The sequence below is a fragment of the Tiliqua scincoides genome, chromosome 6 (assembly GCF_035046505.1).
Source record: "Tiliqua scincoides isolate rTilSci1 chromosome 6, rTilSci1.hap2, whole genome shotgun sequence".
Lineage (NCBI taxonomy): Eukaryota > Metazoa > Chordata > Lepidosauria > Squamata > Scincidae > Tiliqua > Tiliqua scincoides.
Genome location: NC_089826.1, coordinates 55379122 through 55406625, shown reverse-complemented (window position 1 = coordinate 55406625; position 27504 = coordinate 55379122). Strand labels below are relative to the sequence as shown.

At 42.7% G+C, this 27504-nt stretch overlaps 1 protein-coding gene across 1 annotated transcript in view; it reads left to right on the top strand.

Moving 5' to 3' along the window:
- GPM6A (glycoprotein M6A) overlaps positions 1-27504 on the top strand; it is a 218913-nt gene that overhangs the window by 170778 nt on the left and 20631 nt on the right. The window contains exons 2-3 of the mRNA XM_066631764.1: positions 17341-17533; positions 23328-23484. Coding sequence (XP_066487861.1) covers positions 17341-17533; positions 23328-23484 — 350 coding nt within the window. The remainder of the gene's footprint in view (positions 1-17340; positions 17534-23327; positions 23485-27504) is intronic.

The following is a 27504-nucleotide window of genomic DNA, read 5'->3' as shown; positions in this document are numbered from 1 at the left end:
ACAAATGGTCTTAGTAAATAAATATGTTTGTGACCTTGGTTCTAATCTCAATTCTAATAGTTTCTTGATTATGCTTGAGGGATTCAAGGTCTTGATTAACTTTAGTCTAGCAGAGCAACAATCACTAAGGATGCCGGTGGAGTTTGGATAACACAACATGCCTCTCATTTTTAAAGCTAACTGAACCCTTGTCTCTATTAAAAATGAAATGGTGTCCATTGTTTCAAAAGTGACTTCACTTGATTATTTTTCTGACAGCAACCTCCCTTGCTCTTATATAAGCTGTCCATACTAGGAGTGACATGTGGAGGTCAATGTTTCCTCTAATTTTCTTCTCTGCTGTGCAGAGTCCTGTGGTGGCTGAGCAGGCAGAGATGATGTCATTGCCAAGCACCAGAGCACCAGATTGAGAGCAAACGGTGGAAAAAACTGACAGACTGGCATGAGGACACAGTTGTGTATGATTTGGCCCAGTTAGCCTGAGCTTCAAAACCGCTAGCCATGACATCACCATGCCTGCCACCACACCACCCTTTCACCAGTGCGCTGCAACCTTTAATAGCAGCACGGAACTTTCATTACAGCTGTGCAGCCACACTGCTGTGCAACTTTCAGGGAATGCTGGGGGAGGTGTCTTCCATCAGCTGAAATGGCCTTGTGCAAGCAGAGTGATGTTGTGCAACGTTGGTACACAAAATAAGTGACTTGGCGCACAAAGAAAGTGACGGGTTCAAGACTAGTTCTTGCACTACTCAGACATGTGATGCCCTGCGCTATTCAAATGCATTGTACAGACTCATCCGCAAACAGATTGATGAACAACCTCTTGCACAAGGAGGAAAGTTTTGCCTTCTGCTCGCAGCTGGGTTATGAGTAGCTGCAAGCTGGTATAGGTCCAAGGAGACTTAAGGGATGAGTCTGGGCCAGGAAGGGGAGGTAGGATTTGGGCATGTATGGCTGCGGCAGAGATCCTCACCCCAATGTGGCCCAACTGCCAGCTTTCTGCCCCAATCCTCCCCTGAATCACTCCTGCCACCAACTTACCTCCTCCAGCAGAGACTGGGAGAGTTCTGAAGGCCAGTGGCAGTTGTGTGTGGTCCCTGGCCGTTTACAGTGGTGTGCCCAGCCCACAGAATGATGGAGTAACTCTTGTACTATAGTTCCAGGACTTACAGCGAAGGATCTTGAGATCCGCCACCATAAGACCCTGATGGAGTTGGGCCTTAAATCTCCTTCAGTTGTGTCACTGTGAATGCCACCTTAGGTTTCCACGTTCTAACATGCCCTGTTATTTTTGACACTTGATGAGAATTACTCAAATGGAATGCATTTTGACTTCAGTTTATCCATTGGAAATCTAGTATAGCACATGCCAATGTTTTTTAGTTTCCTTAAAATACATTATGAACGTAGAATATCAGATTGGTTTCTCTCTCACACATTTCTGGTGAGCTCTCAGAAAGACAATGATAAAAATTCTGCATTCCCCCAAATAGAAGCCATTAAAAAGCCATTAATTGCTAATCTGTTTTCTGTGCGGTACTGCTAATCACAGAAACCACAGTGCAGCTATGTTTGGCAAATGGCAGGTTTCTATTTTTTTTTTATTACTGTCCATTCTGTCTCCATATATCACTATATTACCCCTTAGCCTGGAGTGTCACAGTGTCTTCTATTACCATATCAAACATACCTTATTGCCAGCCCTGCTGCTTTTGCCATTCTTTCTGCACTGCTGATTTCTTCAAATGATACTAAAGTAAAAATGAGGTTAGTTGTACGTTCAGCATTTTGCACAAACAAATTTTCACAGCATGTAGGCAGAAAGGGAAAAGAAAGATAGCCACATCACCAACAAGCAAAATGCAACAGTAGTTTAATAGGTAGTTCCTACTTCCCAGTGCATTTAGATTTTACTCTCAAGGGAAATGATTCACTGGTTTGGACAGAAAGCACATACAGGTCTAATCGAAGTTCCTTTTCAGCAGTGAGTTGTGACTAACTTGCAGTGTAGTTAAGGATATTTCACATGCTTATCATGCTTAAGTAATATGCATATTCTCCATTTGAAGCCTGTGCATGTTCACTGGTCAGCCTATGTAATGATCACATCATCCAACATAGCTTGGAATTTATGCCTGTTGACTGGGCAGTGCACTCTTCCTCTCAATATGTATACATTCTACACAATGGTCTGTGAATATGCACAGAGGCTGGCTTTTAAGCACATTCTCCACCTAACTCACACTAAACCTAATATTTGTATGGCTCTGCATGGGTTAAGGAATTATCTGTGGTAATACTGAATGAAAATTTGATTGGCCTTTGGTGGGAAGATCCAAGCCAGGGGTGTAAAACATAAGGCCTGAGGGCAGGATGCAGCCCACGGAAGCTCTTCAACCGGCTCTTGGGTTCTCCCAGCACCACCAGCAGCAGCTCTCAGCCACTGAGCTGTGCTGAGGTGTCACTGCTGTAAAAGGGCAGTCTGTGTGATAATTGTGCTCTCCCATGTATCATATCTTGAAAATATGAAAATACGATAGAAGATTTTCTCTTCTATCATTTGTGGCTAATGAGTCCCTAAGTGAGCAAAAAGTACTTCTGGTCATCATCTGCTTCATAACATCACTTCCGGCCCTCAGCAGGCATCATGTATGCTGTTTGACATGCTGTATGAAATGAGTTTCACACCTCTGACAGAAGCTTTTATGGGTGTGTTGTCTGTATTCTGTGGCCCTGGATGTGGATGAAGGTCTCTGTGTCTGGGCAGTTTGCTGCAGGAGGGTGTATCAAAATATCAAAAAACAGTCTGTATCTAGCACCAATTGCTGAATGTCAGATGTCCCTGCAACCTGTGTGTACCCACCAAACAGATAATCGATACTGTAGGCTTTGGGAGTGCTGATAACCCACTTTGGAAATGGGGCACTGAGTCCCAGTATGTGAGCAATACCATTGTGTAAAATAAAATAAAAAAGCCATTACTTTGTCACTGAGCTATGTTCCCTCCCATATTCTAGTCTGCTTCAAGCCAGGGATTAAAAAGAAATGGTGAAGGCAGATTGTCTTCTTTGCTATCTCTGTCCAAATGATATCAAACTTAATGGAATCCTTGATTGTCTCAGCATCGTGTCTTAGCATCCACAGGGGTTCTATTCTTGGAACCCCCGCAGATGCCAAAAATGGTATTAAATAAAATCAATAGAAAAAATTTAAAAAACACATCCCTTAACACAGCTTTAAAAAATCCCTTTCTTACCCGTTGTAGCATGGCAGAGTGGCAAGCAGGAAGTCTCTCAGGCTTAAAACCGCTCCATTTGAGTTCGTGCTGAGGCAAGGAGCTCCTTCCATCACCCTGGAGCCTAATGCAAAGTGGTTCTAAAACCATAGTTACCTTGCTAACTAGGCAAAGAGGCACTTTTTGAAGTGATGTACCTTGTAAATTTAGCAGGGAAAGAGTAACAGCCGCTCTTCAGCCCAGCACAGTGCCTTTTCTAATGACTGTCGCTGGTGTCAGTTCTGCATATCTTTTTACACTGATATCCTTTTGGGGACAGAGATCCATTTATTTATCTGATTTTTGTCTGTAAACCCCTGTGTATACTTTTTGTTGTTGTTGAAAAGTGATATATCAATGTTGTTAATAATAATTGTGTTATTCTTAATGTTTGGATCACTGAAGATGATTGACTCATAAATTCAGTTTGGCAATCATCTTAGCAGCTCTGCTTTTTTCACTCCAGTAGTTCAGGATCATAAAATGTAGTTTGTTGGATTTAAGAATCATCCTATAGAATCAAGAGAACGGCTGATCCTCTCCCCCATGTAACTTAGAGTGTGCCACAATCAGCAATACATCACATAGCAGCAGTAGGAAAAAAAAGAGACCAGGCTTTATGCTGCATGTGTGGGTGTGTGAAAGAGAGAACCTGCCAGATCCCTTGCTATAATATAACTTAACTCAGCTTCATTAATTTGCTTTGACAAAAATCCCTTCTCTGAGACAGCCGCCATCATTTTAGGGCTGATCAAAGGTGTAGGCTGACACCAGAAAGTAGCATGCCATTCCATTTGCTGTGGGGAGAAAAATAAAATAGGGCAGGAGCCTGAAAACTCCATCCCTTTGTGTCTACCCTTAGTTGCCAGTTAAAAGCCTCTGCATGGAAAATGTGTGCAAACTGAGAATCTGATAAGAGCGGAGAGGCAGAGATCTCTCTGCCACAGACAAAGGATGGGTTGATCTGATGCACAAGTGCAACTGATGTGCTGCTGCCATTAGTTTATGAGTTTCCCCAGTAGCTATGGCTTCTTTGTTCATTTGCAGAGGTTTTAAGGGCTCTGGACCATGGATGTGTTAGTTTCCCTGACATCGCCCTTACTTTGTTGCACAACTAAATATCAGCAATCACTTTTTTAACACATGGGATTACCCATATTAGGCAGTTGCCATTTAACACCATAACATGAAGGGCAAACAAATGATGAGCTGGGTACTGTTGCAGCCTGTCATCTGGCTTTCCATTTTCCTTTTCTAATTCATTTCACTGGGCGTAGGTGCGCCTTACAGGGTTGAGTTTAAAACATCAGAAGTATATTATGATGTGGCATCAACATGCTTCATAACCAGAAGTCTGTAACTATAACCAACGATGTTTGAGGCATTCCTCTGAAACAACAGAGTTGCAGAATGGCACTGAAGGGAAGACTTGACTCTGGCATTTCGTTATATAAAATCTATCTTCATAATTGCTTCTCCCTGTATGTAGTAAAGAGGTGTTGAGGAAGGGAAGTGACCAGCCTGTTCTGTACATGATGCTTTGCTAAGAGATTTTGATGTACGCTATATTCAGTTTACTTCTATGCCTGAATTGGAGAACAGAAGATATTAGAAATGCAGGTAAAATGTGCCATTTAAATGGGAAATAAACCTAGTTATAAAATATGAATACATATGATCTATTGAAAAGACAGCATTCTAAGGCATTCTTTAATTTCTCCCTATTTTGTTTTTCACCAAACTTCTTCCCCTGTACAGAAAACTGGTGGGTTTTTTCTTTCTTTCTTCATGTAGTAAAACTGCTTTGTATATATTCTGTTTAATTTCACAACTGAGTTCTCTTTGCAGTACAGTGAGTTCTCCTCATCTGTGGGTTTGGAACCTGCTGATTTGACTTACTGCAGGTTCTGAACCCACAATTGAGGTCCTCAGCAAACTTCTTGGATGCAACCAGAAGTGTCTTTCAGTTGCGTCCGAGAGGTGTTCTGAGGCACATGGAAGTCCCGCGTGACTTCTGCGTGCTTCATAACACATTCCAGAGGCTTCTGAGACAAACTTCTCAGAAGTGTATCTCAGATGCCTCTAGGATGGAAACCTCTGGGATGTGTTCCAAGGTGTGCTGAGACCATGCACAGCCTTCACACGCCTCAGAACACCTCTGGACATGACCGGAAGGCACTTCTGGTGGAGCTCATCCATGGTTTGGTATCTGCAGGGGTCTAGGAACATGAACTCTCATGAGGTCCAACATGTATATATAAGCGGATCTGGAGGCATGCTGTAAAATGCAGTATAAAGTCTTTTTACTTCTCACTTGATCAGAGCACTTATCAGGCCTTCCAAACTTGTGACCCAGCAAACCTGAACCAGGCATATGTGGCAGCCAACCAGCAGCTCTGTTGAACTCCCAATGCCAAAACAAATAATGTTTGTGTTTTAGGGTTGCCAAGCTTCGAGCCTGCAGACATTGACATTAATGCCCAGGTGACAAATGAAAGCCATCATGGAGATTTAACAGGATCTCCAGGAATTTCCAACATTATGTTGGACGAAGATCTCCAAGAACAGCTTTAGGCTGAGCTGATAACCTCAGTGTATCTCTGTGTGTTAAGCCAAGTCCTTGGCAGGCTACACTACGTGGCTGATGGTCTATGTTCTGCTTGGTATATCACAACTTCGGCAAGCCTGACTTATATTAGTAAATAGGATTAGCTTCAGCTAAACATTTTGATTCCTGCAGAGGAAAAAAGTACACATGTAGGTGAAGTGATGTAGGAACTGATGCTGTGGTTTCAGTCAGGCCAAAATCATATTCCTGGAGTCTTCAAGCATCTGCCCTCTCTTGAAGTTGTATCCTATCCAACATTGCAGCACCAATGCAGCCATGCCAGTGTGGTGTGTGTTGCATCCTCTGGTGGTGGTGGGCAGTCACAGAAGGCTCCTCAAGCCAAGTGAATGTTTGTTCCCGCACTTCGAGGCTCCATTGCAGCTGCATCGGCACTGGAATGTTGGATGGGATTGTGGGCCCTTGCAATATTAAGTTTGAAATAGACATTTCCTTTCAGCTTATGGACTCATTTAAGATATCACAAAGTAGCAAACTTCTGGTTGCACAACATCTAGCTCAAAACATGCTACAGTCTTCAAAATTCTAAAAATGAAGCAATTGCTGTATTAAAAAGTTATATAATGAAGTTGTCAAATCCCATTCCCAATCAAGGGCCCACACTGATTTTCTTATGTAAGAAAAACCCTGCAGGATCGGACTAAAGACCCATCTAGTTCAGCATCGTGTTCCCCACAGTGACTCAACAGATGCTTCTGGAAGCCTATAAGTAAGAGATGAAGGCAGATTATTCTTCTACCCTTGCGCCCCTACAACTGGCTTTCAAAGGAGTGCTGCCTTTGCATCTGGAGGTGGCATATAGCTGTCATGACTAATAGCTTTTGATAGACTTGTATTCAATGAATTTGCCTAATTTCCTTGTTGCAAGTATCTCAGCTATCTCATTATGTGGTAGCAAATTCCCTAGCCTAGATGAATTGCTTATATGTGAAGAAGTCTTGATATTCACATTTCAGACTTCTGAAATAGAGTAGGGGTTCACAATAGTGGTGCAGTGGGCCCTTCTTATCTCTGGGCTTGGCACCTGCGGATTTGAATATCCATGGATCCTGCGGCTGGAGGGCCTCAGGGAACCTTGCAGGTGAGACCAAAAAATGGTTCCCAGTCATATCTGGGTGGTGTTCTGAGGTGCTGGAAGGCTGCATGAGGCCTCCGCATTCCTCAGAAGGCCTCCTGGATATGCCCGGAAGGCACTGCTAGTTTCCCTATGTTGACCAGAAGTACCTTCCAGTTGCATACAGGTGGCCTTCTAAGGAGGCTGGGAATCATGCGCAACTCCAGAGGACTTAAACCTGGTAAGTCATTACGGCACTGTGCTAGTACCCCTGTGGATTCAATTATCCGTCAAATTCGGTATCTGTGGGGAGGTCCTGAAACAGATCCCCCACAGATAACAAGGGCCCACTGTATACCACTGTTCAACAAAAAAAAGTCCTCAGAGCAGTTTACATAGCAAGAAGAATGAGAAGATGGTTCCCTATCTCATTGGGAACCACATTCTGTTCTGAACTTGTTAAAGTCCTTGCTCAGGACTGTACCACTTCTTTGTGCACTATGGAGTGAATCTGAGTGAATGAATCAATATGAGGTTAGCTGATCTGCAGAGAAGATGATTCATCATTCTGCCATGGAAAGATGGATTCTGGTGTGCCCTTTTCATTCCGTCACTTGATAGGAACATGTTAAGTATGACAGGTGGATGAATTTGCACTAACTCATTTTGCAAGTTTGTAGATTAGAAGGTCTGTGTCAATGTGGCTGACTAATTTACCTTACAGTGCAGGCACTGTTAAATATCCATATCTTGTGTGTTTATTAGCTGCGGGAGTAGGATGTCTCATTTAAACTGCAATAAACTTAATGTACTGAAAACACATAAAAGCCAATCACAACACAATTTTCTTGGCATTTTCATAACCATTAATGCCCATAAATGAGAGTTTCCGGTTTAATGAAATATATATGCTTTGGGGATATTATACATTTTAAAGACTAAGAATAGGTACATTGTGATGCCTTTGGAGAAACAGCTTCTACTTCTCCGGCTGCAGTTCCAGCTTCAGAGTACATGTGAGCTTGGATACAGATTGATTTGCAAACAGGAAAAAAAATATGCGCTGGCCACCATCCAGAGAGTTCCCTTCAGCATGCTTCAGGGCTTGTGTATACCATAGCAAGATAGCTGGGTTTTATTTCATTGAGAAAAAACTCAAGCATCCCTGAGAGTCAAAGCAGCTTGTGATATGATGCAGGAGGTTGCTGTTTTAATAAAAATAAATAAAATCCCTGCTGGGCATGTCGTTAGTTTCATGGGTCTTGGATTGTGGTAATTGATTATAGCAGTTTCTTAAGTACATGGGGGTGGAGGAAATGAGAAATGGAAGTCTTGACATTAAGTAGATGCTTGCCCCCTTGAACTGAATCTCAAAGGACATTCCTGTTTTGTCCGAACTACAGTGGATGCACTCCTCGGCCCTCACTATATATTATGGTGCCTATGAATCATTGGGTCCTACAGACTTGACCTGCAATATGGCCTTTGCATCCTTCTCCTTCCTCAAGCAACTGGACTCAGGCATCCTCTGCTTCCACCCTCCAGGTCAATCTACTAAGATGTGTACAGGTACAGAGCACTGATGGCGCTGTCACAGTGCTTATGTCAGGTTGCTAGAATCCCTGGGCCAGAGCTCTGCATTGGGCCCTCCTTGGTGCATCCCGCCCCCCGTACAACCAAGTTGGCAGCAGGCAATGGGCAACCATGACTCCCCCCACCCTTCCCACTGGCAAATGGAGCCGTTAGGCCCTGAAATTATGCTTAGGTCACTGGGCGATGCTTCCCTTTGATGATTGGTAGGGGCTGCTGTGCACATTGGCACAAGTTGTATCACCAGTGCCATTGGTATTGGGAGCTCAGGGACCAACTTGGCTGGGTAGGCCCTCCAATGGATTTTGACCTTCAGCCAGTTCTCAACCTGGTGGATTCCTGATGTCACCTCTGTACCATCACCTGGGATTGCTGGTTGCTTTGGGTTCCCTGGCCATGTAGTTGCGTGTGCTTCTGATTTTACTTTTGCTGTCTGTGTTCTATTTTACTGTTGTTTGTTTTACTATTGTTATATTTGTATTCCTTTTAATGTTTTGATTATAAGCCCTGGAGGGCTTCCCCAGGCCTCCTAATGCCAGTTTCTCTGTGAAACCGGAAGTCATGTGTTTTGAGCTATACAGCTCAGTCTGAGCCCGACAGAGGCTGGGGACAGATATCCTTGGCCTCTGTTGGGCTCAGAAGCCCCTTTGGAGGAAGTGGAACTCGCCTCACCTCCAGAGGAGGTGCGCGTGGAGGGAACATGCACTGAGGGGCCCTGAATCTGATCCACGGATAACTGAATCCATGGATATGGGGGCCCCCGTACATACACTGCAGTGACATTATATTCCATACGGATGTTTTCCCCCCCAAAAAAATTGATTCTACAGCACTATCTTATTCATGTTTACTCAGAAATAAGTCCCATTATATTCAATGGCTTACCCTCAGGTAAAATGTGTATAGGAGTGTAACCTTGGAAACATAAAGGTGTGCAGTATTTGAGTTGCAGTTATATATTGGATTTTTTAAAAAGTATATTTACAATTAAGCTGATTATTTTCCATCAGCATGTGTTGCTTTGAGATGAAGCTCTAATTTAACATAAACAACATAGTTGCATATTTCTTTAACCAAGGCAACACTACTCATTTTCGTTTCCCTTGTATGAGATACCACTCATACTTTGCAATATTTGCTTTATTGCTTTATTGACAAATATATAAGAAGGTAATTCTTTCAGCAAGCAGCAGAGACCCAGAGGAGGCCCAGCCAGCTCATAGCGCCAAAAATGCCCTCTGGCTCTCTTTATTCAAATTCAAGCTACAAAACTCCTGCTTCTCATTTAGGGATTGGCTGAGCACTTGTCTCGTTCCCATCCCCCTGTAGGTGAAGTGCCCATTCAGGCAATTATCCACAGTCATTCTGAAACGTTCATACTTTTTGTCGAGTTCCTGGCCGCTTGTTTATAGTGGCTAAATCAGCCAAACTCACAATTTAACAGCGGGTAACATCTGCAGCAGTCCTGGCACAATGGCTCTGCCTGAGCCATTTTTCCCAATCTCTTTCTCTCTGTTGCAGCTCTCTGATGCCCTGAAATTCTTGGAGATTGTGGGATCCTACATGGGATGACGTGCTAGTTTCTAGGAATTCTCTTTCGTCTTGCGTCACCCATGCCACAATCCGTGATATTGCTGAGGGTCCTTCAAAATATCAAGAACAGCTTTTTGGGGCAGGTTGATCAGGGGGCTGCAGTGGAGAAATGGGTGGTGTGTGCTGGAGTTGTTGCACTTGTACTGCTGTGGATTCTCCTCAGTGTAACTGGTGTTGCTACATAGCCAAGTGACTGCATCTTCAAGCAAAAAGAGGCTGGAGTGCCATTAAGCAAAGCAAGGCTGTCTGAGGTCATCCATTAGATTCCTCAACTGTTCTTCTGACCAGCTTATTGGTTCCATTCCCTGAGGGAGCAATGAAATGGGTCTTATGCATATCAATGGCACACTTCCCTTTGCTTCAGCAAGAGCTGTGTGCGCTCATATTCAGAATACTGCTGCCCTTCTACAGTAGGAAAATGCAGTACAAATTCATTCTGAAAATACACAGCTTTTATGCAATTTACAGCACAACCCTGTGCATGTCTACTCATAAGACTTACTCAGCTCAATAGGTCTTTTCTCCCATAGCAGTTTTGTACTCTTAACGTAGAATAGGAAGAGCAGATCTCTAAACTTCAATGAAAACCTTATCCTTCCCTCACTGAAACGGAAATGACAACCTGGATGTATGATTTTTGGCATCCAAACATCAATGGAAAAAAAGATATAAATGAATTTTGTATGTACGTATCATTCACTGGTCTGACTGTTGGCACAGTCTACCTAAGAAAGCACCAAAGGTCAGAATTCTACCTCTCAGTTCTCTGGGAATGTTCAGTTTTATGGACAGCGTTAAATGTAGAGAAAGAAGAAATAATAACTCTGTAGTGATCGGAAATCTTTGTGGATCTGAGCACATCTTTAAAATTAGGACATATTTTCAATTTATGTCATGCATATGAAGAAGCGTTTTCCCTACATAATACCCCAAGGTGTGTTTGCGTACATTGTTAAGCTCAAGTGTTATTCTAATATGCGTCTTATTTGAGCACTTTGCTTTAAATATAGACAAATACTGCCTAGTTTCAGATACTATATCTCTCCTTTGGGGCACAAATGTATTATAAAATGTACACCTCCCCCCAAATCCCAGCCTAAAACCAGATGATTTGGCATTACATTGAAGTTGCCGTAACCTTACAGAGTTACAATTAAGACATAAAATGAAATCATGAACTATATACACAACCCAAATTTAATGACCAAAAAAAGTTGGGATGCAGTTTGCTAAATTATAGTTTGTTGTTGTAGCTCTGAATTTTCGTCATGGAACACTCAGTGGAATAATGATTTTCCTCCTTAAAATAAAAGCATATTCCGCATCTTCTGTGCTCTGGAGCAAAAAAGCTCCACACAGATTAAACAGAAACCAGTCAACCACTCCAGTTGGCATTTATTCCCTGGAGGAGAAGAGAAATAACACTGCCAAATCTTGTAAAGGAAAAGCTAAGTTAGTCAGATTAGGCACCAGAGATTTTTGGAGTATGTAGGAAAATAGTGACAAACTTCATTCCTGTACTGTACTTAAGTGCTTAAAAGTGTATTAATAGTAGAAATAATAAACATTGAACAAAAATATAGCAAGAAGAAATTGGTTGTAGCATTTTGCAACCAGAGAACCCAGTCCTATCATGGGCTTATGCTGATGAATCTTGTGAACTGTCAGCATAAGCTGCCTTCTGGAAGCATAAAAGCTGTACTGTCCCTGTTTACTTGGGAGCCCACTGGAGCAGGTAGATTGGTGGTGGGGGCAGTTCAGGGGGATTGGTGCAGGATGGCGAGGATCTTTTCCTGGCTTGACATGGCCCCCAAGGCTCCTAAGTACTGCACCAGCTAAATAACTGGCATAGGTCCAAGGAGATCCATTGGACGCTAGGCAGCCGAGAGGGTGGTAAGTAAAAACTACAAAGTAAATTGTGGGGATGAGTGCCGAGTCAAGAGGCCCTTGACTTGAGTGTTTTGGTGAGTCTTCTGCGCGCATGACTGAACTATAAACAAGTCAGAGGAAAACACTGATTTTCGTGACTCATACTCAAGTCACCTGACTCAAGTTCCCATCCCAGGCATTTTAACGGTTTCAGCTCAAAATTGGAAAGGTTATGGGGAGGGGAGAAGAGATAAAAGGTTCCTCCCAACCAGACCCCAGTCACCTTGTTGGCTGCTGCGGCCCTGTTTCATTGGCAGCTAGTTTCCACACCCCGTGATTCTTCCCTTAAAGGAATGGCTTTCACCTCGTCAGGAGCTGGGATCTACCTCAAACTGCAGGCTGAATAAGGAACCCTCCTTCAGAGCTCAGGAGGCAAGGGGCTGGATGGGTGAGCAGCCAGACTTTTTCTTCATTTTCCATCCAGGTCAACTGGGAGCACAGAAGGGGCAGAACATAGGATGGCGACAAGTTGCAGTCATTTTTGAAAGGTAGGAACAAAGAAAGTGAGATGAGGCAAGGTGAGAATAGGCAGATGGGTAGAGGTCTGAGGGGGCCCTCTGAGGGCTGGTGGGATTGGCCAAAGAAGGCCAATCTTCCAAGAAGGTGGGATTTTCCTTCTCTTCGAACTCCTAGCCCTGGTTATTCTTCACACTATGTTGGTTTAAACCTACCTGGGATTGGGTTGCAGCCTTCCTGTTGAAACTTCTTTCTTTAAAATAAAGGAAGGAAGCACTGTCCTCAGTAGGGTTGTCTTCATAATTACACTTTGCAATCACGTAAGGAGCCTGGAAGCACTGGTGGCATGTGTGCTGTTGTCCCCCAAGTACTTAAAATCGCCGCCTCTAAATTTTCACCCTGTCAGTAGGATGACAATAGGTCAGTCATTACTTACATTAAATCCGTTCAGTTGAAGAAGTTGCATTATTCAGGCTCTGATCCTAATGTGTGCATGGGTATCCCTGGATCCCTAATAATAGAAACCTTGTAGCTCTGGAGATAATGACTGAAATCATGGGACAACTTTCTGGTCTGTGGTTTCTTGGGAAGAGAGAGCAAGGTTTGGGAGGAGTGTCGCTTAGTTATGAAGCAGAGGATGCAAACCTGGCTTGCCGTTGGGCCCGCAGCACAAGTCCCTTCTGCTGAACTAGGAGTGCTGCTGAACACCTCCCTGAGAGTTGGGGAGACCAGCACAAGTATGCACACCAGCTTCCCCATGCCAGAGCAAGCCTCGGGACCTGTGAGTTCATGCCATCCAAGTGGGGCTGATGCAGTGGTCTGGGGAGGGCAGGGGGAGGATAGAACTGGGCAGTTATGGGACAGTAGGAGGTCGGGCAGCAGACGGGCCCATGGGCAGGGCAGGCCTGGGAGGGGGGTGATGCCAGTATCTGACATTTAGGCCAGATTCTAAATCCCCTCCCTAGAGGCCTGGCCTAGCGCTGGGCTGCTCAGGTCTGTGCCACATCTTTATATGGCAAAGAACCAAGTAGCCCCATTCTGGCGACTGCTGCGTTACCCAGGGTAAGGGGAATTGATTCCCCTTGTCCCTGGTTGCGCCGCAGCAAGCCCCAACACCATGCTGGATACAGGGCAGGCCAGCTTGCCTGCCTGTCCCAGCGCAGATTAGGATTGGGCTGTCAAGTGCTGTATGTACGCAGTTCTTAAGGATATGTCAGGGCGGACCATACTAGATTGAGGGGCCAATTGTCTGACCTAGTATACAATTTTATATGTTGACCATCTGTTAGGAAAGAAGATGGAGAATTTGTTCACAGTTACTCCTAGAGAAGAACTTGGACAAATGGGTTTAAATTTCAACAAGCGAGGTTTTGGAAGAACTTCCTATGGTCTGAACCATTTCATAGTGGAATAATCTGTCTTGGAAGGTGGTAGACACTACATGGTAAGAGGTCTTCAAGAAGAGACTGGATGACAATCAGTCAGGGATGTTTTAGTTATGGATGGCCTGACTTAGTGATCTTTTCTATCCTTTCCTTCCAATTCTGATTCAATTTTGCCATACCCCGCACACGCACGCACGCACGCACGCACGCACGCACGCATGCACGCACGCACACACTGGTTCTTTTTAAAAAATCAACCACAGAAGTGGAACCAACAGGTTCAGGGTCACATCTAGTTTGACAAAGTCATGTGAAATCAAAACTTAACATAGAAACATTGGAGATGATGATCACCGTCAAAACACTTTGGTGCAAAGAGCCTTGCTGTTTTATTTATAAAAGTGAAATTTTACACAAGTTAGCTAGAATTACTTATTGCATCAGAAGAATATTTCTCAGTTCATTAAAGAGAATGGAGAAGACCCTACATACTTATGCATAACTTGCTTGTACATAGCAATGCAGCTGGATTGCAATCTTGAAGTCATTCAGTGAAATCCTACGACAGTACGTATATTTTTAGAGAAATAGAATTACACTCCGACTTCTTCTCCCTCTTTTAGGAGCATCAGAATATAAATCTTGCCCAAAGTAACCTTGTACTTTTAATATTTTGTTATTTAGTCTTAACGTGGATCTGCCTCTGAACTTGGAATCTACTTCTTTCCCAATTAACTCTGTCTAATAAACCTGTCAAAATGCCCCTTTTTAAAGAAAATTTAAAAGCAACTCGGACTTCAGATTTTATTTATCATTTTTGTCTTTGTTAATGGTGATGAATGCCAGCCGTTTTTCCTGACAAGTAAACAAAACAACAGCTATTAAGAATTGAAAGTCCATTCTGTCTGTCAGAGTGTCACTTTACAACTGAGATGGGGATAAGGGATAACTTCTCATGTTTGGCCTACGGTCTTTGTTGCAACTGATTTGATTTTGATGTGTGTTTTCTGATTTGTTTTTTGGCATTTAATTAGCAGAACTAAATTAACTTGAATCATTAGAGCACTGAAATTGCATTTCTGAGACTTAACCTACAATCAAATGAGAGTTTGGCAACCCAGAGCCCTGTCCAGATGCATTTGCCTTTTAATTGTATCATGAAAACAGAAAATCCAGCAGAATAGTAAATAGGAATGACTTCAATTGTGAACTATTTTTTTTTGTTGGGAATAAATGGGAAGAAACTGTCTTGCTGCAGATTTCCATTGTGCTTCAGCTTCTAAATTAAGCTGGGTAGTTTAGGATGACATCTGAATTTGTGCTCTGATACTCATCGGCCATTATCCATTAAAGAAGAAAGCATGTTTAAATTAATTAATTTGAGTGGGATTAACTGTACTAAACTCTCTTGGAATGTGGCCCTCATATCTACACTAGTCTTTTATTTTTTTGCATTGTAATAGCAGGATGGGAATAGGTAGTTTCTACTTAATATGAGACTGAATCAATACCAAACACAACATACCAGTCTAAGGGCGCAATCCGAACCATGAGTTAAGCTGGCGCGAGTCCCTTGAGCCAGCCTAGCAGGTTCACAAACGTGCTGTAAAGCATGGAGGTGCGCTGGTACACGGAAGCTGCATCCAGCCTCCATGGCAGCTTGTGGGGTGAGCCTTCCATCAGCCGAGCTCAGCTGGGCAAGGCTCTGGGGTGGGCGGGGAGGAGGTGGGAAGGAGGCTTTTTGGGGCAGAGAAAGGGCGGGTGGAAGGCGGTCCCAGGGGCTGGCAGGCGGGAAGCAAGAGACGGGGCTGGGATCCCAACCACTGTTTCCAAGAAGTGCAGAGTGACTTTAAGCCACTCTGCTCTCCTTGGATTTGCGCCACTTCCTGAGATGGCACAAGTCCAAGGTGACCCATAGTTTCCCCTTACCTCTGGTTGAGCCAGTTTGGTGCCTTGTCTCACACTGGATACAGCAGAAGCCTCCTGGCTTGCCTATTCCAGCGCAAGATAGGATTACACTGCACATGATTCACTCTTCATTTTTTCAGTGCTTTCTGTTTGGTCTTGATTAATTCAAAATTCCCTTTCTCAAGCATACCACAAATGCTTGTATTTCTTAATACAGCTAATACTGCCATATGAACCTACCCCTCCATTAAGCTCAGGGGGAGTTCCAGTGTTGTCACTTTCCAAAGTACAACTGATGAGCATGCAGGACGTGTCCTTTTCTGCAGTAGTCCACTGACAGTGAAGCTGCAGTCCCTTCCCTTTGCTATCCCATTTTTAAGAAAGCCCCAAAGCTCCTGCTCTATGCAGGAGCTTGGTTGAGAATGAATGAAATTGCAGCTGTTGGCTAGTTTTGATTTTACTGTTTGACTATGTTCATAGTGTGACTGTGTTTTTTACATTGCTCTTATTTTTTTATGAACTACCTTGAGACCTGATAGGCAGATAATAAATCAATGATAATAGCAATGCAGAAATCTTTGGATTCATTAACAACATCCCATGCTCAAGGCAATACATTAGAAATTCTAACTGTAGTGGAGATAATGTCATGATAATCACATAATGGTAATGATAATGTCAAGCACCTCTAGATAGAAAAGAGGCAAACATCTCTACAATTCTAGGTCCCTTTTCTTCGTTGTACTTAATTTGTGTATCAACATTAAATTAAAAAGTCATTACGTTAGGATAATAGTCCTACCAAATAAGCAAGTCACTTTGATTAAAGTTTAAAACAAATTTTGAAAAACAAGAGAATTTTTTGCACATTCTGTCTCGCAAATGCTTTCCTTCCTGTGCCCACATTATGCACCATTGATTATGAAGCTTATGGGAGGAAGGACGGCTTATCGACTCACTGGTCGCTGTTGGGAAAACTGCTTTCATATACATGCACACCTGTCTGCTACTGCACATGAACATACACCTGCAACTCAAGCCTGATCAGGGCTGGTGTGATGGCAACAGTATCTAGAGTGTGTGAACAAGGTCCTCTTGATCCTCCTTGGCACAAATGACTGCTCAAACCTTGCACTACTGTAGGATTTCCACCCCCTCTCCCTGCAATGTCTCCTGTCTGGTTCATATTGGTTTCAAAATGCTGCAGTTTTTTTTAATTCTGATCCGGCAGCCCTGCTGTGAAAAAGGCCAGACTACACACATGGGCAGAGTTTAATACCTTTATGTAAATTTAAAGTATCAAATAGTTTTATGGTAATTTTATAAAAGCACCTTCTCAGCCTAAAAAATATTTCAGTTGGAACTCTGTGGACCCTATTTACTTGCTCATACTTACAGATTCTGTACAGTACACATGTAATGTACACATCCACAACTATTCTGCAAATTAAAAAAAAGTGGATTGACATTGGGACTGAGAAAATTTAAAAATGTGTTAAAACTTTTCTTTTGTTTTGTCCAGGGTGCTTTGAGTGTTGCATCAAGTGCTTGGGGGGCATTCCTTATGCCTCATTGATTGCCACCATTCTACTGTATGCCGGGGTTGCCCTCTTCTGTGGCTGCGGCCATGAAGCCCTGTCAGGAACCGTCAACATTCTTCAGACCTACTTTGAGATGGCAAGAGCTGCTGGGGACACTATTGATGTCTTTACCATGTAAGTCATTGCTTAATCTTTGATAGCTTTGCTTTTCTACAGCTGCAAATGATGTGATACTAGTATCCGTTTTCCACCCAAACTATTTAATAACAAGGAGAACAAAGGTATTACTTGAAGTTCTTCCATATCTATTGGATAATAGGTGGATATAAAATATTTGTATAAAGACATTTCTACTAATTCACTAATGATTTCCCATTCTACAAAGCTTAAGGGTAAATTTGAATATTGGAAAACAGTTCCTTGCAAGACAATTCATCAGTGGCATTTGGTGGGCTGCTGTGAAATACAGGAAGCTGGACTAGATGGGCCTGTGGCCTGATCCTGTGGGGCTGTTCTTATAGTGCATGTAATGTTAAAATGTGTTGCATTACAATTGTTTATTAATTGGATTAAATAGTTACAAATCTTCAGCTGTAAGTTGTTTCTGACAATATTTAGCCAGAATTTGCCAGACCATCCAGCTGTTTGTTACAGTTTGTTTTGGTTTTTGTGTATGGGAATCCCCTGAACTGGGGGAATTCCTCAACAGATCAGGGAACGAGATTTCCAAGGTGGCTTCTCCCTATCTGACTTTTCCTGTCATTTGTGATGGCAGCAGAGACCTTCCAAATCCCCAGGTAACCCCAGAACAACCAGAGGGAGAAGGAAGAGGGGAGTACAAGGGGTGGAAGGACCGTTGCTAACTGCTAGGCATTGAGCCCCTCTTGCTTTCCACCTTTCACTACAGAGATGGGATTGGAAACCAATTCTATGAAAAATAACCCAATTCATATTGCAAGAATGGGCTATAACTGTAAGGTAGAGCACATGCATGGCATGCAGTCCCTAATCCCTAGGACCTCATAGTTCAGTGACTCACAGCCTTCTTTTGGGATGCTACCCCTTAAGGAGGGTAGTGTCCTGATCGGGAATCTGTACTACCATTAGAATGGCACTTCTGGGTTTTACTGCAGCCACCACTCATAAATAAGTAAACTTCCCTTTTTACTTGTGTTTGTTGGCGGCAGAAAATCCAGAGAGCCATTCTGATGGTACTATGGGTCCCTGATTGGGTCGGTACTCTCCTTGAGGAGGTAGCATCCCAAAAGAAGGTTGGGAACACCTTCCCTTGGGCGTTGTGACCCCCAGGTTGGGAACCACTGTCTTTAGAAGGATAAGGAAAACTATCCTGCTGTAATCTTGGGGAGTTTCTGTAAGATGATACTGAACTGAAGGGACCAATGGTCTGAATCAGTATAAGGCAGTCTCCATATATTCCAATATCCTGGGGAATAGGTTGGCTTATGAGGTATTTTGATTTCAGTTTGGGGATATCCACCCAACTGAAGTGCAGAAACTGCTGTTGCTGCTCTGCTACATTGACATGTTTCCACATAAAGGTATATACACAACTCAAGTGGATGCAGAAAGGAGGTGATGTGCTCCGTACGTCATTAGAGCAATACAGACCATCCTTTTCACTGTGTAGTCAAGATTTTCAGCAGATTTTTCCTGACAATTTGCTCTTCTTTCCAGCAATAAGAAATAGCTGCAGTGGCAGGGAAACACAGTAAGGAGGTGAGGGAGAATTCACGTATCTTAGCTTGATTGTTTCATGATTGGTGCTACTTACTATTGCTTATATTCCTGTTATTAAAAGGTTGGGTTATATTTTTAGAAGCCTTATTCTAAATGAGAGTATAACGCTGACTTCCCAGCTAAGGTTCTCATTTATAACTGAATGAAAGCTACTCCGTTTTATTAGATTCTTAATGAGTCTCTGGGTAGCCATTATTGCAGAAACACAGTAAATCAATACTTTAAGGTCATCACAGTTTATAAAGCCTTCCTATGTCAGACTTATACATAAAATACAAGACTAAGGACTCTATTAGAATGTGGACAATTAAGAGAAAATAGTAATATATTTTTCAGTTTAATTTGTTGTTAAAGTTTAACTGCTGCCCAAAGATTCCACCCATTCTTTGAAGTGTCAGAATGTGTGTACCCTATGGTGTACTTTAGTTTCACTGACTTCAATGGGATTTAGTCCTGATTAGCTTTCAAAATATTTGCAATGTACATTTTGCACAGGGCAGTTGTATCCAAGTCTAGACTACCCTTGATATCAGGTTTTCTATTTGCAGAGACTTACAGATCAATCTGACCTAACTCTCCATGTACTCCAACATGCCAACACAAGCATAGCACTAGCTGCATCCTGCAGGGAAGTTTTGGCCTCCAGAGGCCTTCATGGGGGAAGGGAACATTTCTTCCACCCTACCCTTCCTCCCTTCTTATCCCTGCGCAGTCTTACAATCGGCGGTGGGCATCTGGTCTGTTATGGTCCAGACCTGACCGCTCACCGCAAATGGTGGCTAGGCCATGTTTGCTGGCCCTGTAGCATTTTCGATAAAGCTGTTTACGCTCCTGCTAGTGTAACATGGCCCAAAACATTCCTGCTAGTGTAAATGGCCCATAGAATTGGGCTGTTCTTTTTTGTATGGCAGACCAATCAGCAATTTGAGCCCTCACCTATATTCAGATGTGCTATTGTCAGATGCAGATTTACCAGTGAATGAGTCTGTAATTTAGTAACTTTGTTGCTTCAAGGATGGCAATCCCTTTCTTGTGTTTCCCACTGTAGGAGGTTATTGCATTTGACAAATCAATAATGGTGTTTTTTTTTTTTTAGCAATTAGAATATTGTAAAGAACAGGTAAAGGTGTATGTGTGTGTTTTCTTAAACCAAAGCATCTATTTCTATGTATAGAATTTAGAATTAGAATTCTAATTATGTAGTTCAGCTTTCATAGAAAGCCTTCTAATTTCATGCTGTCTGACTTCTAATTTTTCATCACCCATGATTAGAAAGCTCAAGAATTTAAGCTTATTCCATACAGTAGCATCAGGATTCCTTCAGCCTTTAATCCTTTTAGGGCATACTAAAACCAAAACTGGTTCAGACCAATGTGAAGAATAATTTCTATGCCTTTCTTATGTATAAGTAGTATTTTTTCAAAATAAGCAAACAACTGTGCTAATCACATTTTTGTATATGGACTATTATTGCTTTTATTGATTTAATTCAATAGAATAAAATGAAATTATTCAATATCATAACTTGTAAAAGGGCTCACTTCCAAATCCCTCAAAAGATGGTTTCCAATAATCTGTTCCAGACTTGCAAAAGAGAAGAATAAAACCACCAGAGACCTCCTGCTTATTTAGAGACTGCAATGGACATTGCAAATGTTATTGTGATTTATGTCAAAGTTTGAAAAGTATCTTAGCATACTAAGGGCGCAATCCTAACCCGCGCTGGAGCAGGCAAGCCAGGAGGCTTGCGCTGTATCCAGTGCGGGATTGCAGCGAGCAGCGGGGGTCTCCGTGCCACTCGTGCCACTATGGGTCTCCTCGGACTTGCACCAGCTCCAGAGGTGGCGCAAGTCCGAGGAGAGCAGAGCAGTTTGAAGCTGCTCCGCTCACCCCGAGGACAGGGGTTGGGATCCAGCATAACTGGATGTGCTGCACTTGTGCCAACACAAGCAGCAGCACGGGAGCCGCAGCAGAGGCTTCTGCCTCCGTCCGCGCATTGGCGCATCTGAATGCACTGACGCAGCTCCCACCTAAGGAGGCGCAAACGTGCTTTATGGCATGTTTGCGACCCTCCAGGGCCATCTATACTGGCATAACTGCCGGTTAGGATTGCGCCCTAACACCCTTTGGTATTCATCTCAAGCCATATAGTTCTCAAGTCATCATTCAGTCACACATGTCCTCTTAATACATATTTAAATAATATGTAATAACACAAAATGAATCTAGAGCTGCCTCTTTGGGAGAAAGCTCAAGACCATTTTGGGCTGTATGAAAGTAGCTTTGGTTGTTTAAGTGTTCCTGTCTTATTTGGGGGCAATCAGGGTGGTTTCGCATTACATAAAAAGGAGACATTTATAATAGCATCTCTACTGCATGTTCCTAAACACGATAATGTTAAAAGAGATATTTGTTTGTAGAAACATAGCATACATGTATTCTGGTTTCTGGGCACATGTTTACAGAAATCACTTCCCTACATGCATGGTGGGATGTGAAGCAGAGAATGCACATGGGTGAACACTGATTTACCACTTGTGTGGCATGTCCCTAAATTCTTGTTCACAGTATGTGTGCTCAGCTCGTGTCCATTCTTTTTTTAGAAACTCACCTCATTGGACGTTGTCAGGCATGCTAAACAAGAAACAGAGCAGCTTCTGTGCTGGGCTGCCACTTTGAATGGATTCGCTCATCCAAAAAGTGGATATATGCTGAAGTCTTGTGAATCAGGCCTGAACCCTTAGGTTAAAAATAGTTTTAAGTCTTCCAAAAGATGCAGGGTGGGGGGTTGGTTGGTTGGTCATGATTTTTATTCAGTATTCTCCAAGGCTGAGCCTCTAGTGTGGTATAGTCCTGTAAAAATTAATAAGGAGAAAAATGAAATGAGAACCTTTCCCCATGTATTTAACTTCTTCATTTGCACATGGTGTCCTGTAGAGTTCTAAAGGAAACATGGCTTTAGCTGGCTCAAAGTTATACTTTTATATGGATTATTGTTAGTGAAGACAAATAGTAGCAGCAAAGAAAGAAAACCAAGGAAAAACAGAAAATGTGCTAACTTTATACTGTGTGTAATGATACTATAGTTGAGTGTGTCCGTGAATGACTGATGACTGGTGAATTAATTCAAATTCTCATTGAATTAAAGGGGGGGGGGGATGCCCTTGGCTGAAAAATCCTACTGCTTTGGACCGAACTATGTGCTGAGTGGTACCTCCGTGAATAAAACTTGTGTAAAAACAGCCCCAGAGGATCCCCAATTTGAACAGGGCCAACCTTTTCTCCTAGCACTGTGGTACTGATTCAAAGCTCCCCACACTACTAGCAGCCTCAGAGGAGAAAGTTTATAGATACAGTTCTTCAGTCAGTACGTTAAATCAGGAAAGTGTATAAGGGCAACAAGGTGGGAAGGGTGGGATTCCCCCTCTCCCGACCCAGATTCAAATTGGGTGTCTGCAGCTGTTTTTGCAAGAAGAAATTTGCATTGGTAATTTATGGAGCTCCAGTTTAATGTGTGATTAGGAAGGAGCAACTGCCTGTCTCACCCTCCCAAACAGATAATGGTACTGCCCTGTTGCATGAATGCATTGAAGGAGCATCCTCTGTGCTGGTCTGTGGAACTCCTTGCCGCAGGATGTGGTGATGGCACCTAGCCTGGACGCCTTTAAAAGGGGATTGGACAAGTTTCTGGAGGAAAAATCCATTACGGGTTACAAGCCATGTTGTGCATGTGCAACCTCCTGATTTTAGAAATGGGCTATGTCAGAATGCCAGATACAAGGGAGGGCACCAGGATGAGGTCTCTTGTTATCTGGTGTGCTCCCTGGGACATTTGGTGGGCTGCTGTGAGATACAGGAAGCTGGACTAGATGGGCCTATGGCCTGATCCAGTGGGGCTGTTCTTATGTTCTTATGCTCTCCCTCTACTGGATGAAGATCTTTTGACAAACTGTGTATTTCACAACTTGTTTAAAACGTTACTGGGAGAGAGGAAAGTTCTTGGGTCTTAAGAGAGCTGCATTGCATTCAATCAACATAAAATGCTTTGGATAATTTCCATTGAAAGGAGTCTGTGTTTCTTGCATTGACAGTTTACTGGTCCTGGAATTTCAGCAGCAGATATACAGTACCACCCTGAAAAATACCTTTAAAAAAGTGCTAAAGGTTTGACATTAAATCCATACTAACATGAATACCTTTCACTTGACAGGATTGACATCTTCAAGTACGTGATCTATGGAGTAGCAGCTGCCTTCTTTGTCTATGGCATTTTGCTGATGGTGGAGGGATTTTTTACAACTGGTGCCATCAAGGATCTCTATGGGGATTTCAAAATCACCACCTGCGGCAGATGTGTCAGTGCCTGGGTATGTTAATTTGACAGCCTTGATTACCTTTGCTAATTTCAACTGGGTCACAGTGCTTTAATTAAACCATACTAAGTTACAGACTCTCCATAGATTAAGTCTGTCTGTGGGACTATAGGCAGAGCAGACTATGCCGGACTATGAGCAGACTATCAAGGATTCCACATAATCTTGAGTTGTAATATTTTGAAACACTCTATAAGTTTTGTGTGTATTTATTTTTGGCACCAAGAAGATGAATCACATTCCATTGAGAGATTGCCAAATTCTCATTGATTTTTCTTTTTTAAATAATCAGAACTGGATTCTATGGCAACAGCGCATTCTTTTCTAGAAGCAGTTACTTCATTGCAGGATAGTTGTATCAAGATGCTGTTACAACCCAATTCTAACTAAGGTTTACGACAGTGCCAATGGCCATATGCACAGTGTGCTGCTGGTAGCAATTTTGGAACTGCCGCTGCAAACCATAGCAGTGTCAGTGGCTCACTCCTGCCCACAGGAGTGCAATAAATAGCGCAGGGAGCTGGTGGTGGGAGGGACTGGTGTGGGAAGGGGGAGGATTGGGGAGTTCCTGAATGGAGGGGATGGTGGGAGGCAGATCAGGGAAGGAAAGGGTGAATCCTGGCAGTAGTGACTTGCACTGGAATCCTATCTCTTTTATTTCTCCCCTTCCCTCTCCTTTACTCTCCTTGGACTTAACACGAGGAGAATAACTGACATAGATCTGAGAATACCCACTGTGGAAGCAAAGGCTTGCCCCATGGTGAAGGAATGAAAGTTTCCTTACCTTGACAAGGCCTCTGTGTCTGCTCACCACCCCAAGTTGCAGTGTGCATTGGCATGGCCACATTAGCTATGGGGGGAATTAGTTAGAATTGGGCTTTAGTCTCTTAGTTTGCCAGAACCAAGTACAGAGATTGTTACGCAGAATGTGCAGAGATTTGCTGTTCTTCGGGAAAGTATATCCCACCTTTTTGCTGGTGCTGCATGCAGCTAACAAGTATTTTAAAACAAATGAAACATTAACAAACAACACAAAGAAATGGAAATAGCAGATAAAACCATGTCTGATAGAAATGTTAATATAAATATTAAAGTAACACTATTTGCATAATGCTTTCTGAGTATGCAAATCTCTTCATGTATATTATGTCACTGCAGTCCTTACCCCAGTCCTTTAAAGTGAAGTTGGTATTATTATCCCTGTGTTACATACGGAGAAGACAGGCTAGAAGAAGTGGCTTACCCAAGACCACCTCATGAGTTCATGGTAGGAGCGAGATTCAAACCAGAGAAGTCCTGATTCACAGCTCAGTCTCTTAAACACTGGGGTACACTTGCTAGTTCCTTGCCAAGTTCAAAGCCCATCTCATTATATGAGTATACTATGCAGAAAGAAAGTAAGCTCCAAAATATACCCCTTCTCATCCCTTCTGCTGTTTCATAAATAAAGGAGTAGATAATAATTTCTTTTCAGCTGTGTAAGTAATCCCACTTCATAGGAACTGAGATTCTGCAACTCCAAATCCTAAATGTTGTCAGAGTCAAGTAATATGGCTGTTTCAGGAATTATGAATCCATGACAGATCCAGGTTAAAGAATGAAGTTGAAGATTTGCACATAAAAGTGTTATGGAGCCAAGAAAATCATAAACACCCTCATTCATCTGTCTGTCTGTGTACATGAAAGTGTGTGTATGTAAAAAGGAAAAGGCTTGAGGAAAAGGCTACAATTAAGCTGACATGGGAAAAGAAAGTTGTTATATGTTCTTCAGTTGCCTTGGTAGCTCAGTACAGATTATTTCATGCCCAGGTAATGATAGGATGATTGTTTTATGTCATTATAAAGAACTAGTTCATTATCATAGTACAATTATACCTTTCATGAAGCTGCTTTCCTTAGTGCTGATTCTTTGTCCTGGAGTGACTGACAACTATTCTAATTAAGGGAGCAGTACAGTCTTGGCCAATCAGTATCCATTTCCTGCTTATTCCTACTCATGCATGCATACAGTTAACTGGTATTAATGCATACAATTAACTGGAATAGACCAGAGTTATAGCAGTTGATGTGCTGCCTCTGATTTTGTCCTATTGATCTCCGTTCAGGTGGAAATCCATTATTGCCAATCCTATTCCCTGCTACATTATAGTATGCAGCTGCATCAACTCTGTGTGTGTGTGTGTGTGTGTGCGCCTCAAGCTATGGTGGAGGATGGGAATACAGCCTGCAGGATGTAAGTAAAAATACCTGTACTTACCACCTGGTAGGCTGCCCAATCACCTGTAGGTCTCCTCAGACTTATGCCAGCCATTTTGGTGGCATATGTCAGAGGAAAGAAAAGGGGCAAGAAATTTTTAAAAGAGGGAATAAGATCTAGTGTGTGTGTGACTGCCACTGAATCCACCCCCTTCACTCCCTGACATGCCTCCCAATTCCTCTGCCGCAACACCCTATTACTCCCTCTCCCTGCCCATGTCCTGCCTCTATCACCAACTCACTTGTGTCTGCAGAGTTTCCTAGGGCCACTACCGCATGCCCACTCCTCTCACTGTGTCTGGCAGCATACAATAGTGGCCCAGCTTTCACTCTACCAAAAGGGACCTTGTGCTGGAGCCTTAGTTATATAGTCCTTTCAATGCTATTGCAATACACTGGCTGTTTTTCCACTCACTGCTACTTGCCCAGCTAATCAGCCAGTCTCAGCTCAACACCCAGCTTTGACCTTTGGTGTGTGATCCTCTGGATGTTTGCAACACTCTACCTAAAACTCGTGAACTTGTTTGGGCAAGATATCCCCTCTAACAATCCAGATATCTGAAACGTTCTGCTTATCTGGCTACCTTAGTTTGATCAAAACCCGCAATTGCAACTTTAACAGTCTGTTGTTTAATCTTAACTGTTTCCCTGTGAGTTACCCTCTTCATGGCAGTAGTTTTGTCAGCTTATATGTAGTCAGCAGATCCCATGCCTGCCTCTTCCAGCTGCCAAGCTAAGCAAGCGAGCTAAAGGTCCCTCACAATCATTCCACATTATGCCAATACAGTAAACTTTTCATTGATTATATTTTCTTACAGCCATAGCTTCAGTGGGCATATCATGAATCTGCAGACCACAAGAAATGAATCAATCAATCAATCAATCACAAACATGATTAGCATATTTTGAACTGTACATAACTCACTGTGTCCCCCCCCCCCCCCCAAACAGCTTGCAAAGTAAATACTCTGGATTTCTCTGCTGGTATCTAGCCATCTTCTTTCGATTAATTTTGCTGCTGTTGTGGCAGTGGTTGTGTATCATCCCGGTGCTCTAAGTTAATTGTTTTGCCTTTACTGCTGAGTTATTTATTACATTTTGCACCTATGTTTGCGGAAATTGCAGATCATTAATAAGATTTCAATCTCTGTGCATGAGATGGCCTTTATTGGCCACATATGTCTTCCTCTGAGGTATTGACACCAATTTAATGTGATAGGTAGTAGGTGCCTGATCTTTTAATGCTTAGTGAAATATTCCCCCACCGTTTGATGACTAGGGACGGAAATGGCTTGCGTTTTTTATTTTTCGGTTTTGTTGTCTTTGAAAGGCAGCTTGTCATGGAGTTCTTTTTCTACATGTGCATCATTGCATGCTACTCAGAGCCAGCCTTATAGTGAAGTGGCTTGAAGAGGATTTTCAAGGAAGCAAAATCCATTGCTGGACCCCACCAGTGACAGGACCATTGCATCCCAGTACTGGACATTTGTGTCTGTTCTTTTTTTGCATTCTGGATGTTTGTTGTCCCAATATATGTATATTAGATGTCCTTTTTTATTTTTAAAAAACAAAAGCAGGGTTAGGGCTTGTATAAGAAGCTTAGAATATAAAACATGGGGTTTGTTGCCCAGTTATAGTGGAACACAAATGACCAGGACACACACACACAAAAAAAACACCCAGACATGAATGATCAGGACACAATTGACCAGGACACAATTCTCTGGGCACAAATACCCTAGTACCTACCACACCACC